Here is a 15179-nt window from a genome sequence, read left to right on the forward strand (position 1 = left end):
ACTTACACTGAGGCACAGAGTTGCAATAGCTTTATTCTGAGATAGAGAAGTTTATTTTAGCATGACTCACAAAGTGTAAAAGGTCTGGAAAAGAACCGAGCAAGGCTACATGCTCGTTGGCTACTGTCATTCAGGAACCAAATTTGCAGTGGTGACATGTCTCTTAAAGATTCTGTGTTGTTATTATGGATTAATTGCCGTTATTTTATTGCATATCATTAATGTTGACACCGATAAGCAAAGAACTATGCATGTATTTAAGTAGCAAAAATTAAATCTGATTTCCTTTCCATGTTTCTATAGATTAATGCCTGAATTGCCTAAATTTGATGATGAAGATCTCAAATCTTATGGTGATGAAGAGGAGGAATTGGCATTGTGTGTATTTTTTCCTTGTGTTTTTTTTTCCTGACTGTTTTCCATATTTTTAAAATGTGTTACAAGGGCTTTTTGCAACAGAGTAGTCATCTGTCAAGAGTTGTTAAAGAAAAAAAATGATGTGGCTATGATAATAGAGTCATAAGTATTGAAAATATTAAATATAATTGGTTAAGTCTGCCTTTGTGCTAAAACTGGTAACAATATTTGCAATTGTTTTCAATTGTTACCAGAGCAAGTGCAACATATATACTCTATATTGTAAAATCATGACAGACTTTTACTGGACTACTGTATTCAGAATGTATCCAGCTGCACAGGTAACTTCAGTTTTTTGAACCTTCAAAATTGACCTGAGTGTTTTATACAGCTTGAATCCCATAAAATCAACAGTTTGAAGAGGGAATATGGTAATTGGTTGGAAAAAAAAAAAAAAGTGGTTTTTTTTTTTTTACCTCAGCCCAATGATTAATACTGTTGCTTACTATGGAGCTGCAAAAGGCTTTTTAATCCAACGCGAAAGCCCAAACCCAATACATTCAGTGATTAGGAGATCCGTTGTTCAGTTGCTCTGTTGTCGGTGTGACTTTACAAACAAAGAAAAAAGCCAACCAGCTGTCCATGACGTAGATTAAATCGGGTGAGCTGTAAACCACTTTCAGATTAAAGTGATCAGCATTCAGTTTATATTTGTCTTGCAAGAGGTACAAACACCCAATCCATTTCAGGGGGAAAAAAATAATATCTTAAAATCTAGCACTGTGTGAATCTGAAAGTAAATTTTCCTGTAATAAAAGGCTCCTTTTATGTTCTACGTACAAGGGTTGACTAACAGGTTTCTAGGAATGGTGTGAATATAAATGCAGTGAGTGCTTTGCTCAAGACTTGCGTTTACTATGCCAGATAACATTTTTCCATAGATCGCCTCCAGCGGCTCTTATGTCTGTCCTGGCCACTCAAGAACTCCTGCTAGAAAACATCCTGGAATGCATTCCAGTTGGAGAATTTGCAGTTATTCAGCCCCTGAGCGACGAGTTCTGCCTTGTTCTAGGTTATCTTCTCACTTGGAAGTTAACATTAGCTTTCTTCAAAGCAGCTTCTTCTCAGGTATATTTCCTTTTAGTTAAATTTCTTAACATACTTATTTGGTCTGAATCTTGAAGTTTCATCTGGCATTTTTATTCTTTCAATTTACATACCTTCCTACCTCCTGTTTTTGTGGAATTAGTGGAATTCTGAAAGCATCAGCAGACTTAGGCTTCTCCAATGCAGTAGTTAAGGATGGTAATATTAGAGTAATGAAGATTCATTAATGGATGATTTTCTGGCATTTTCAAACAAGCTTGCTACATTTTATGATCTTACAATCATTCAAAATAGTGCAGAGAACTAAATCACTCTCCTTAACACTAGTTCTGAATCACAGTCTTCCTGTTCTTTCCTACAGAAACATATTTGTGTTATTTACAGAGCTAGCTATATTTGTTAAGTCTCATTTATATTTTGTGGATTGGTTTTTTGTTTGTTTGTTGTTGTTTTTTTTTTTAACATGATCAGCTGCGAGTTCTCTACTCTCAATACCTCAGAAGAACTAAAAGCTTGAATAAACTGCTTTATCACTTGTTCAGGCTTATGCCTGAAAACCCTGTCTTTTCTGGGCCAACTTCAGAAGTTCCAAATAAGGACACAAAAACCTTCTTTACGGAAGAGCTTCATTTAGATGTTAAAGGTTAGTAAAAATTGTATTTGTCCATTTGAGAGAGTTTTGATATTGTTGAAGTTTAAATATATTTTCTCTGCTTAAAAATACATATTTAGAAAATATTACCTGTAAAATAGATACACGCGCAGACAAATACGCTTAACAATCTTTGGCTAACATGCCCCATTTTAACCTTAACCAAAATTGAAATGTTTATCAGAAAAATCAAGAAAAAAAACCCAAACCAACCATGCAATGCTTAGATTACTCACTTAGGGCGGAAATAATACATTGCCACTATCTGAATCCTGAATGTATGCGAAGATTCCAAAATACTAAAAATGTGTGATTTATTTTGGAACTTTTCCATTTCTTCTAGATATTTTTTAATGCTAAATGGAATTTCTGTTTTTATTCTATTTTAATACATAAATAAAAACAAATACATATTTTAATATTTTTTAAATGTTTGAGACGGTAAATTATGTGTTGGTTTTGTCACGCTGTTCAGAAGACCCAGAGTTAATCAACCATGATGAGAGAAGATACGCTGGTTTTTTTAGCTGAGAAACATGAAAAAGTTTGTTTTGAAAGTTACTTCATTGAGGTCATTATTTTATGTACCTGTACAGATGTAAGCAAAGATACTGAGTTTTCATTTCTTAATTTTTTGCTTGAACATCACTGTATGTTGCAGAACAATTTATCTGGATGACAGTAAGAAAGAATTACTAATGTGACATTCCAAGAGAAAGATTTCCCTTTTCTCTTCCTGCACTTCTGTAGAACACCGCAAACCTCACATGTGCTCCAAACACCTTATTGTTTGTTCGCTCTAAAGTGAGCATTTTGTCATTTCTCGAATATAAAATCATTCTTGATTTCTGGTAGTCTGCCTAGAGCTCATCTCTAAATGAGAAGATGAATTTCCAGTTGTGAAGTGTTAGCCTAAGAAACAAAGAAACCAGACTGATGGAGAAAGGCAGAGTCAAACAAACAGTGATTGTAGCAAATATAGAAGGAGCACGTACATGAAATTCCAGTTACCACAGTCATGTTGGTATCAAAATTTTTGTATGTGGTTTGGCGGAACCAGCATTTGAGACTAATGTGTTAGAGTATTTCAACTTCCTTTTTTTCCCTCCCAGGGACAGGAGTCCTGTCATCCCAGATTCCGCACTTGGCCTGCTCTGTGTACCATATAACACTGAAAGACTTGCCAGCCATGGTCAGGCTTTGGTGGAATAGCTGTGAGAAACGTGTCTTCAATGTCGTAGATAAATTTACAAGCAAATATGTCAGCAGCGTGCTTTCTTCACAGGAAATATCTGCTGTTCAGACAAGCACGCAGTTATTTAATGGCATAACGGTTAGTAAGACTTTTTGTCCTTTTTTTGATTTACTTAAGTTTTTTTGCAGATGTTTTAAGAAATGTTACTTCTCAGAACCAGACTGTATTACAGTATTTTATATGATTGCGGTTTTGTTGTTCTAAATGACTGATGAAAACACAATTTAGCTCGGTATTGATATATTAAGTTGATGTTTCTTAATACTCTGTTTGGAAAAAAATAGAAAAGAATGGGTTGTGTGATGTTGGAGAAGTTGAGGAGGTAAGTGGAAGATACTGCTATCGATACATTTCTTTTTGGTTTCTTAAAAAATGTTATCAGTAGATTGAAAAATGGTTGGTGGTTTCTTTTTTGTTTGCCAAGATATGAAGGGATTTTTATTTTCGTTGAGAAGAGTGCTTTCCTGGCCTAAGAAAATTATTTAATGTGTGTAGTAAATTATTTATGGTATGTATATATGTATAAAAAAACCCCTAGAGGTGGTGCATATCTTTGTGGAGTTTTTTAATACGTGCATTATTTTCATAGGTAAAAGCTCGGTCTGCTGCACGGGAAGTCATTGCTACCTATTCAGTTGATGATATATTTATTGAACTAATAATACAGCTTCCATCAAATTACCCACTGGGATCCATAACAGTTGAGAGTGGAAAGAGGGTTGGTGTGGCTGTACAGCAATGGCGCAATTGGATGCTGCAGTTAAGCACATACCTTACACATCAGGTGAGTTTCGAGGAAGCCCATCATTTTGAAAACTTGAGTCCCAATAATAGAAAAATATTCCTAGCAATGTAATATTAGTTAAATCTGTGTAATGGATCTCATCAGTAGATCTCAAAGGACTTGTAGAATTGGTCACTCTTACCATCTGCTTTTCTCCAGATGCTGAAACAGAGAGGTAGAATTATTGGCCCAGTAAGTCCTGTTAAATCCATAGCCAAAGTTGAAAATTTAGGTCTCTTAAGACATGGGCCAGTGTTTGCCCCATGTCACAATGCCATCTATCCTGGTTTAAAGCAAGCATCTGTTGTTTGTTTAAGTGGCCAGCCCAAACCATGACAGTCATCTCAACGATAATTTGAAAAGAGGAAGAAAAAAAAAAAACCCAACAAACAAACAAACAAAAAAAAACCCCAAACCCCAAGAAAACCCAATACATGAAGTTCTCTAAAAGATTGGTGGTTGCTGAAGTTCCATCATCTATGATTAGGACAAAACAAAACAGTGACTGAAAACTTTAAAATCCCCTTGTAAGTGCTCCTAAGTGCATTTTCGTTGTGATGAATGCTTGCATTGCTATAGATAGATTAGACTATCATTTGTATTCCACGTGTTGGCTTTGTAAATTGCTCACAGCATATATTGCATATAATTTCAAATTATAAAGCTTTCAGGCTTTGTTCCCTTCATGTACTTAGAAATAACAGTTTAGAATTCCTTCAGAATATTCTTCAGTATTAACAGCTCTTTTCCTTCTGTTAGAATGGAAGTATAATGGAAGGCTTATCTTTGTGGAAAAATAATGTGGATAAACGTTTTGAGGGCATTGAAGACTGCATGATCTGTTTTTCAGTCATTCATGGTTCCAACTATTCTCTTCCTAAAAAAGCTTGCAGAACATGCAAGAAAAAGTTTCATTCAGCTTGCTTGGTAAGTACCTAGACTAAATAGTTTTAAACAGGAAAAATATCCATTTATAGTTTGAACCAGGAACTTCTGTCGTAATACCATCAATTCTCTATTATGTTGTTGGAGTATCTTGGATTAACTGAACTCGTAAATTATTTTTATAGATTTTGTAGTAAGCTGTAAGGGCATGTAGCAAGAGATGGGGTTGCTACACTTCACAGATAATGAACTATCTGTTTTGTGTTCACTAAGACATAAGCCATTACAAACACGTAGGGTGTAGCAACAGCAGCTTGTTGTTATCAGCTCAGGTATGGAAATAGAAAAGGTTAAATTTATGCAGCATGCTCTTTAGTAAACCATGCTGATCTGGATAATTAACATATAGGTATACCCAAGTCGTCATAGGCATTGGTTGCATGGTTACAGAGTATACTGGAACGGGTTGGCATCTGTATGGCTATACAATGGAGGAGTTACTGCTGCTTTAAAAACATTAGCATTTTATTCTAAAATGTGACTGGATGAGAATTCCTTTGTGTCAGTTTTTTTAGAATAACACTTTAGCATTGTGTGTGTACAAATACATATGTATATATATACATGCATAGATACGCAAGTGGAAAGGGTTGGGGTTGTTTTACTGTTTCTTCTTGGTTTTTTTAAACTGCAGTTGATGTTTTGACAGTTATATTCATTGGCAAATAATGGTTCTTATTGGTGATAAACCATTGTTCTTGATATTCAGCTTGCATTCGTATATTAAACAGTTATATTTCTCTTTCAGTACAAATGGTTCACGTCCAGCAACAAATCCACCTGTCCGCTCTGTCGAGAGACATTTTTCTGAAATAAAATGGTCTGTCTTCTTTCTGTGAACTAAGTAGTAAATGAAGAGGAGGCAATAAGCTGTATGTTGAAAGAAGCTAACTACTTGGAAATACTCAGTTACTTTAAATTCTTGACTAGTGGGATATGACACATATTTACCTCTGGACTGTTTTTTGTAAGTTTGAAGATTCTTCTTTGATATAAAGAAATATATAAGAGTAATTTATTTTAATTTGTATATTTTCAAGGTATTAAGATATGTTAAAAATTCAGAAATAATGTAGACTTAAGTCTGGAAAGTGGTGTTTAAGCCACAGCATAGTTGATTAAAACCTCTTATTTTAGGTATTCTCTAACATGGTGTTATGCGCTTAACCCAGATCACACCTCTTAATATAACAGGTGAATTTAACATAGGTGGTATAAGGACTTGATTTTTGATTATAGTACATTCATAATAGTTCCTTTTATGGGGGGTAAAAAAAAGGAATGTTGTTGCTGTTAGACATGAAGGCATGGAACTAGGGTGATAATTTTCTACTAACAAAAAAATTTAAACACAGCATGCTCAAAATTAACGTGTTCATAAATTGAGCTTTCACCTCTAACAGTCTCATTTCCAAAAAAAACCCTCAGCCACCCAGAACCCTAAAAACATGAAAACTCGTAAGCCCAGCAGAGAGTACAATCATTCCTGCATGATTGTGAAAAACACTACCTCTTTATTCACAATTGGCTTTTAAAAGAAGGCATACGCACTCATCGATTCTTTTTTTCCATTATTGCGGTTAATGTCTTCGTTAGCTGGCAAATTAACTATCACTGAATGTACACTGTACTTCCACTGTCCTATGACAATAAGGACTTTTAAGTGAATGTGACAGATATATCAGAATTTAATGTTGTCGTCGTTTCAACTATACATTCACTTCATGGTTGTTTTTTTTTAACACCAGTAACATACTAATATATTCTAACTTGGATGGTATTTGTGGAGGATTTCTTTCAAAAGTCAATAAAAGGAGAGGAATAAATGAATTTTGTCAATCTCTGCAGTCTCTGGATTGCTGTCTTTTTTCCATGTGTGGTAAACTTTCAGAAATTAATAGTATAAATTTTCAGATGCCAAGTTTATAGCATGCTCAATTGGCTGTACCTTAAGAGCTGATTATTTTAGATTCTGTATGTTTTCTCAAAGTTGGTCCTTTTTGAAGTGACAGCTCTAGAAATTATTTTTAGCTGTTGATAACTTAAGTCTGCATTTTTAATAGGTAGCACTGGGCTTCCAGAAGAGATATGTCGTGATGTTTTTTGAGAAAGAGAGAATGGGCAGGATTTAAAACTGATCTTGAAAAGGTTTAACTGAAAACACAGATTAAGGAGCAAGGTGTTTTGTTTTTGTAATTACTGATACTAAAACTCCAGGATTGTTGCCATTGCATCGCTTTGTTTCAGACAAGACTGGTTACTCCAAATTACTTCTTTGCAAGTTAAATAACTGATCTGAAGGCCAGTTGTGGTTAACCAGGTATTGCTTGAAAAGAGCTATCTTAAACTATTCCAGCAGTCCCTAACTTGCAAATTGTCTACTAGGAACAGTCTTGTGGAGAGCTTTTGTCTTGGTTCTGCTAGAACAAAGAAGTGCAGGCCTCTCACAAAGATGCAGTATGTCTTCTGACACTGGTACTTGGTGACAGAGCAGTGCCTAGGGGTCTTGGGGAGCAGAATTTTTGTTTTCTTGGCAAGTTTGACACTACATAGAAAGACTGTATCTGCCACGCAGCTTACTCTCATGTGCACTGAATGCAAGAATATGCTTCCCCAAACTCTCTAGAAAATGTCACATTCTTTGGTCTTGTAGGAGAAGGGAATAGGTGTGCCCTGGCAAATGCTAAGTGTACATGCAGACCTCTGTGTAGACAGAGCAAATTTCAAAATTTAAAACAAACAAAAGTTACCTGGCCTGTCACTAGTTCCTAGCCTTCATCAGGATGATGGGAGCATAATAAAGGAGTCGGTTCTTACAGAACTCACCTACGTTCTTACTTGGATTGCATTTTGGCATGTGCTTCCACTGAAGTTGCAGGAGACAGCAAGAGAGCAGGGCCAAGAGAAAGGACTCACGATTTATTAAAGTGGACACACATAGTTCCTTGTCCAAATACCCAGTTGTTAGGATAGTCCAGTGCAATTGTCTGTGGTTGAAAGCATGTTATGTTTTATTACATTTTCTGTTCTGTTCTTCTGTTCTGATTTTCATTATTCTGTCTTTTAAAATTTAAAACTGCATATGCTGATAAGCATTGTGATCTACTGTGCCAGATGACTGCCCTTTTATATCTTGGATTACCTCTTCTAAAACTAATTCTTTAGCTGTAACTAAAAGCTAGACAGATTAACTAAAACTTCCTTTTGTTAAACCTGTAGTTTGATTCTATTACGTGTTTTGACTATATCTTATAATTTTTTGCTGTTGTGACTTTTGCTCAGCAACCTAACTTTGTTAGCCAACGCGTTTAGCAACATAAAACTTCTAGAGCTGTCTAAGGATGACAGCATTTTAGTTCATACAAAGAGCCCTACTGCTATAATTATAACATCAAAAACCATGATCATAGAATAGTTTAGGTTGGAAGGGACCTAAAAGATCATCTAGTTCCACCCCCCCTGCCACTAGACCAGGTTCCTCAAGGCTCCACCCAGCCTGGCCTTGAACGCTTCCAGGGAGGGGGCAGCCACAACTTCTCTGGGCAACCTGTTCCAGTGTCTCACCACCCTCATAGTGAAAAATTTCTTCCTGATACCTAATCTAAATCTCCCCTCTTCCAGTTTGAAGCTATTACCCCTTGTCTTATAGCTACATGCCCTTACAGAAAGTCCCTCTCCAGCTTTCTTGTAGGTGCCCTTCAGATACTGGAAGGTCACTGTGAGGTCTCCCTGGAGCCTTCTCTTCTCCAGGCTGAACAACCCCAACTCTCTCAGCCTGTCTTCATAGGAGAAGTGCTCCAGCCCTCTGACCATCTTCATGGCCCTGCTCTGGACTTGCTGCAACAGGTTCATGTCCTTCTTGTGCTGACTCCAAAGCTGGACACAGTACTCCAGGTGGGGGTCTCACCAGAGCAGAGTAAAGGAGAATCACCTCCCTTGACCTGCTGGCCACACTTCTTCTGATGCAGCCCAGGATACAGTTGGCCTTCTGTGCTGCAAGCATGCATTGCTGGCTTATGTTGAGCTTCTCATCAACCAACACCCCCAAGTCCTTCTTTTCAGGGCTGTTCTCAATCCATTCTCCGCCCAGCCTGTATTTGTGCTTGGGATTGCCACGACCCAAGTACAGGAACTTGCACTTGCCCTTGTTGAACTTCTTGAGATTGACATGGGCCTTCCCCTCCAGCCTGTCCAGGTCCCTCTGGATGGCATCCCTTTCCGCCAGCTTGTCGACTGTGCCACACAGCTTGGCATTGTCGGCAAACTTGACGAGGGTGCACTTAATCCTGTCCACATTGCCAACAAAGATGTTAAACAGCACTGGTCACAGTACCAACCCCAGAGGAACACCACTTGTCAGGTTTCCACTTGGACATCGAGCTCTTGACCACAACCTTTTGAGTGTGGCCATCCAGCCTGTTCATTTTCCACCAAGTGGTCTGTTCATCAAATCCATGTCTCTCCAATTTAGAGACCAGGATGTCATGTGGGACAGTGTCAAACACTTTGCATATGTCCAGGTAGATGATGACAGTTGTTCTTTCCTTATCCACCAATGGTCTAACCCTGTCATAGAAGGCCACCAGATTTGTCAGGCATGACTTGCTCTTGGTAAAGCCATCTTGGCTGTCACCAATCACCTCTTTATTTCCCATGTGCCTTAGCAGAGTTTCCAGGAGGATCTGCTCCATGACCTTGCCGGGCACAAAGGTGAGACTGACCAGCCCATAGTTCCCCATGTCTTCCTTTTTTCCCTTTTTAAAAATGGGGGTTTTCCAGTCAGTGGGAAGTTCACTAGCATTTTATATGCTTCCTTCCCCCCCCCATAAGACCTTTTCACAGATGAGAACTCTTCTTATCTACAGTACCACATAGTAGTACCCTCCTTGTAAAATGGCATCAAAAGGGAGCACAGTCACCACAATATTGTGCAGAGGATGTCAAGAGAGTAATAGTTTCCCTTTGTCCCAGCTCTGGAGATACACTTACTGCATCTTTCTGTTCAGAAGTACACTGTTTCCTTATAAGAAAAACAAACTCAGTAACTGTGCCTTAGACCTGTAAAAGTGCCTGATACTATATCAAAATGAGCAACACTGATTCCAAGTATGCATTTAAACCCAGCATAGGTATAGACTAGCTATTAAAACAGGAAGAATTATATCAAGTACATTGTAGATTTGTCACTGTGGTTTATTAAAACAGATACCTATTTATAGAGAATAAAGTCTTTAGAGCTTAAGTGCAAATGCAGCAGTGTAGGGTATTTCACCATTTCCCCACAGTTGTCCTGCGGATAGCCAGGACAATTGTACCTCTGCCAGCATATAATAGCTGGTTAACATTCAGAATAAAAATAAATAGAGTCTTTATGAGTTTCACTGCAGTAATCAGGAAGTGAGCATACACCTTAAGAGGGTGAAAATCCTGGCTTAAAAATTGATTTGACAACTTCAGTACTCTGTGTTCAATGTTCTGCATGCCATCTAGATGGTTAACAGCAGTTATCAAGACTTCCTAAATTTGAGGATAGTAAGCATCTCTTGTCCTGCTTGCCTGGAAAGTACTTGTGTGCCTTCTAAGCCATGTTTCTTCATTGTTTCCAGAATTTCATCTGTAATTGAAAGTGCAGTGTTACAACCAAGTTTATATAGAAATTGGCTATAAAAGGCAGTGCTAATGTATCTGCCAAACATAAGTTGTAAAGCAAAGATTACAAACTGTGTCGTCTTACTCTTTCAGACAGTAATTTTTATACAAAGTACTCTTGCACCAAGAACAAATAAAGTTTACAATCTACTAACTGAAGTTCTACATCTTGGTATTATTAATAGCAGTGAGCAATTCAATTATGAAGCTAATTTGTAGGAGAAACTGAAATTCATAGCACCTTCTCCTAAAAGCTGCCTAATCAATCAGTTGTGAAAGAATAATCTTTCTTCTTGAAATTATTTCGTAACGTATAGCCATTAAGCAATTAGAAGGAGCAAGTCCAAATCTTTTTTCTACACACGTCAAAAATGAAAGACATCACATTACTAACTAAAAGCTTTTTTCATTTTAAGTTTACCACGCCATTCTCTGTCACAACAAAGGGTTGGCCTGGCTTCATTACTTAGTTCAGAAAATTTACAGTCACCTTTCAGACTCGGAACTGGAGTCTTGCAGAGCTGTTGGGCTCAGGACCTACATATTGCCACTTTCCAAACTAGCTTAGGGAGTTCTTAGTTTTGGTAAATTCGCTTATGTTTTTGGTCTAGCTCACCATACACTGGATGCACAAGGCATGAATTCAGAAAAAAGATTCTAAGAGGCATCACGTTGTGTTAAAGTCCCTCTGTAGATTAGACACCCACACAAACTTGAGAGATGAAAAGCACAAGAGATGCCATGGTTTGTGTGAAGCATGCAGATACACTCTAGCCATCTGTAGCATTTCTAAATAATGACCTAGAACACCTATATGCATTTTAATACATGCTGTCAATCCTCAGTTAGTTGCTATCACCACATTAGATTCAACTGATGTTATGTGCTACTTTTTCTTGTTTACTGAAGTCTGATAACCTAGAACGTTGCTGTGAGCAACATTTTGATTAATGCAGTGTTAAATCTATTTAGGCACTTTTAAGGGTCCAAGGAAAGTGATTACCTGGATTATTTTCTTTAATTGTGACCAAGTAGAATAATCCTCCTGGTGAAAGGAGGTCTGGTACTAATGGAAAAACTCTATCCATTACTTCTCTGCCCTTTTTGCCACCAGCCCAGGATGCCTCTATTCCATGGCTTTCCACCTAGGAATAATGAAAGGAAAGATTGTCTTAATACAGAATGATAGAAATGGTAGTGGTACTTATAAGGGAAACATCGCCATAATCTTTAGCTTTAGGTGTCTGACATTAGATATATGAGAACTTTGATTTGGCAGATAACTTTATGCAGCAAAATTACTTCAAGACTACTTCCTACATGATGAACGTACTACTTTTGTTTCAAGTTCTATTCTTAAACTGAATTAAAAGAGCTATACTTTGTCACATGCTTTGTATGTATTTTCTTTTAATGTTTTATGAGTTTGTTTGCCAAGTGGAAGGGTGGTCAGAAAACCCTTTAAGTGTACATGGGTCAAATTCTGAGCGTAGGGGTCTGCAAAAGCAGAGGATATTTATTTTGCAGGGAAGAAACGCATTTTCCATTTAAAGCCTTCTGTAAGAATACCTTAGCGTGCCTAAGGGAGTCATACATGATTTATAATTGATGGAGAAACTATGTATTGAGAAGCAGCAGCTAGCAATCCTCATTCACGTGTAGTCTTTATAAGCAACTCTAGTAAATCATTTTCACTACAACAGTCCTGGTCCTACAACATTCTTTACTATTTCAAAAATCCCCTGCCGTTTTCATACCAGAGTTTATTTGATTTGCAGTCTCTCCTTTGACAGTAGAAATACCATTTTTATTGTGTATTTCAATTTTTTCCTACCTCTTCAGAAGGTGTTACCACATATGGTGGATTAAATACCAGTAGATCAACCTTCCCATTTAATCTTGGAGACAGTCCTTTGACCTGTAGATGAAGTTGATCATTCTTTTGGTTTGTGGTTTGCTTGTTGTTTTTTTTTTCCAGAAACATAAAGAATGCAAACATTTTGTAAAAATACATTTACATATTGCTGGATATTCCGAGCATTTCAGCCTGACTTAGGAACACTAAACTTTACTTTCTATGTGCAAGAGAAACATTAAGAAGTACCCATGCATAGCAGAACAATTTCAATAATCTTAAGACTACATTATGTATGGAATGTAGAAGAGCAAGAGCACATATGTGCACACAAGGGTAGTACTTTATTCTTGCTCAGTTCAGAATTTAAGTTAGACATAAAAGAATTTTGAATTTATCATCAGTTAACATTTGTTACCCAAAATGACCAATCTGTGACAACTGCAGTTCAGTTCTCAAGTATGAGCAGTTGTTCATATGTTTTAGGTCATATTTATTGTTGCCTATCTTCATTATCTTTTATAAACATATATTTAGGGTATTTTAAACAAATACCTTGCTAAGGAGATGAGAAACTTAAGCTTTTCTCCGTATCAAATTTTGTAAGAAAAAAAAACCAAACCAACATGCACAGTTCAAATCAGAAAGAGTTTAGAACCAAGAACTGCATAGCATTAGAGGAAGGACTATGATAATGTCAGGTCACTGAAGAGTTCCTTGTGCAGCATTTTCCAAACTATATCTAAATAATTTGTTTTTTTAAATTAATTCAATGAATATTTAAAGCTTAAATTTGAATTTTAGAGCTTGAGTAGTTCGTTTTTCCCTTCTTTCAGAAACACTTTCGCATTTTGTTGTGTGTTTTTGTTTTGTTTTTTTTTCCCCCCCATCGGTGCTTATTAAGAGAATGTTTTTTCTAGACTTTATCATTACTTTTCAGTATCTCTAATAAGTATTCAAAAATTAAAAAAACTATAATGAAGATATTACTGAAACATCTATCTTACCAAGTCAGTAATGACTGGCTGAAGGTGAACATTGTTAAGCAGAGCTGTCTCCAGCGTACAGTAAGCTGCCATCGGGTTGATATCTGTACATCTAAAAGCAAAATATTACAAAGTGTAAGTTACTGGCTACTGTAGTAACAGTTTAATCCTGTGAACCACATGCTATTTTATGTATGCGCAATGAAAATGTCCCTTCCAGCATCCTTTACTTTGCAAGTAAATACCAAAAGATAGACAGTAAATGTACACAATGTATCAACAACTAAACCAGTCAACACTGCACTAGACGCTTTAGTGACCATCTGAATGCTGAAGTAGAGGATTTCCTTTTCAATGCTAGCTCTGCATTAATATATATGCATACAGGTCTCGAATAAAATTCATTTACTGCCAACACCCAGGTAACTAATGTTATGTCACCTGACCTCAGTAAGACTAGTCAGTGGCTAAAATTCAACCCAGCAAAGACAAGTGTAAGCTTACCAATTTGTGTAACAAGTGGGAAAATGGAATTTAGTCACATGACTACTTGTTACAGAACCTATAGTAAATAGCTTAGGCTCTCTTTGCTTTGATTTCTATATCTGCAGAATTGAACTAATGTTTTGTTGTGAAAAGAATAATTTTTAAAATACGAGAAGTATATATGTGAGGGCTAAGTATTCTTTATTATTGCATGCAACAATTTAGGCAAGTGCTATTATACTTACATGTACAGTGCATTGGATCCGATAATGGAAGAAGCTAGAAATGTTGAAACCACACCAGATCCAGATCCTATTTCAAGGCATATCTCAATTCTAGAGAGAGAAAATTCTGGATTACTTTTATTTGTAACATATAAGAGCACGTGCAACAGATACAAAATTAGTCAAGACAGTGTTACAAAACCTGCTCCCAAACCGCCCTTCTCTCAAACAGGCTGAACTACTTGCTGATCATGTGGCCTTCAAAGCCCGCATGATGTCCTCTGTTTCATCATGGCTACCAGGGCTACTGATGCCCATACAGACAGTTCCTGGTTGTCAGAAACCACTTTGGGAAATACATGTTTCCCCCGTGCCTAAAATGAAAGTTTCCATGAACTATACAATCTCAACACTACAGGCTACATTTCTACAGCATTTATTACCCATTTATTGCAGCAAGCCTGAACTCAAACAGAAACGATGGAAGATCACCATGAAGCCACATAAAAGCAGGACTGAAATGCAGAATACCTCAGGAGAGTTTCAGCCAGCTCCGGGCAAACTGCAGTGACAGGCAATTTCAAAATAACCACTTGTAAGATTAACCGCTATAGAAATCACCCAAGGAGTTATAGTTACGTAGCACTACTTCAGCCGTGGAAACGACTGACACTGGGCAGCAACCCCAGCAGCTATGCAACTCCTACAGCTTCTTCGGGCTTGAGACACGGACATTTTTAACCACATTCAAATATTTGTTGCCGCCACCAAAATCAAAAGCGGCCCTCCGCGCAGCTGCTGGTAAAATTACTCTCCAAGCGACGGCCAACAAGCAGAGGCCGAAGCTCCCCTGAGGAGAGCGGCGGGCCCTGCACCGCC

The 15179-nt window shown here is 37.2% G+C and overlaps 2 protein-coding genes across 2 annotated transcripts in view; one reads left to right on the forward strand and one right to left on the reverse strand.

The window, feature by feature from the left end:
- LTN1 (listerin E3 ubiquitin protein ligase 1) overlaps window positions 1-6300 on the forward strand; it is a 36970-nt gene extending 30670 nt beyond the window's left edge. Inside the window, exons 24-30 of the mRNA XM_009894902.1 lie at window positions 304-378; window positions 1299-1485; window positions 1936-2107; window positions 3229-3449; window positions 3961-4155; window positions 4915-5082; window positions 5849-6300. Of these exons, the coding sequence (XP_009893204.1) occupies window positions 304-378; window positions 1299-1485; window positions 1936-2107; window positions 3229-3449; window positions 3961-4155; window positions 4915-5082; window positions 5849-5911 (1081 nt within the window). The 3' untranslated portion in view covers window positions 5912-6300. The remainder of the gene's footprint in view (window positions 1-303; window positions 379-1298; window positions 1486-1935; window positions 2108-3228; window positions 3450-3960; window positions 4156-4914; window positions 5083-5848) is intronic.
- A 4273-nt stretch (window positions 6301-10573) lies between these two features.
- Window positions 10574-15179, reverse strand: part of N6AMT1 (N-6 adenine-specific DNA methyltransferase 1 (putative)) — a 22419-nt gene continuing 17813 nt past the window's right edge. The window contains exons 2-6 of the mRNA XM_009894930.1: window positions 14322-14435; window positions 13612-13702; window positions 12584-12667; window positions 11753-11894; window positions 10574-10714 (exon numbers count right to left, since the gene is read on the reverse strand). Coding sequence (XP_009893232.1) covers window positions 10608-10714; window positions 11753-11894; window positions 12584-12667; window positions 13612-13702; window positions 14322-14435 — 538 coding nt within the window. The 3' untranslated portion in view covers window positions 10574-10607. The remainder of the gene's footprint in view (window positions 10715-11752; window positions 11895-12583; window positions 12668-13611; window positions 13703-14321; window positions 14436-15179) is intronic.

Source organism: Charadrius vociferus, unplaced genomic scaffold (assembly GCF_000708025.1).
Source record: "Charadrius vociferus isolate BGI_N301 unplaced genomic scaffold, ASM70802v2 scaffold201, whole genome shotgun sequence".
Classification (NCBI taxonomy): Eukaryota; Metazoa; Chordata; class Aves; order Charadriiformes; family Charadriidae; genus Charadrius; species Charadrius vociferus.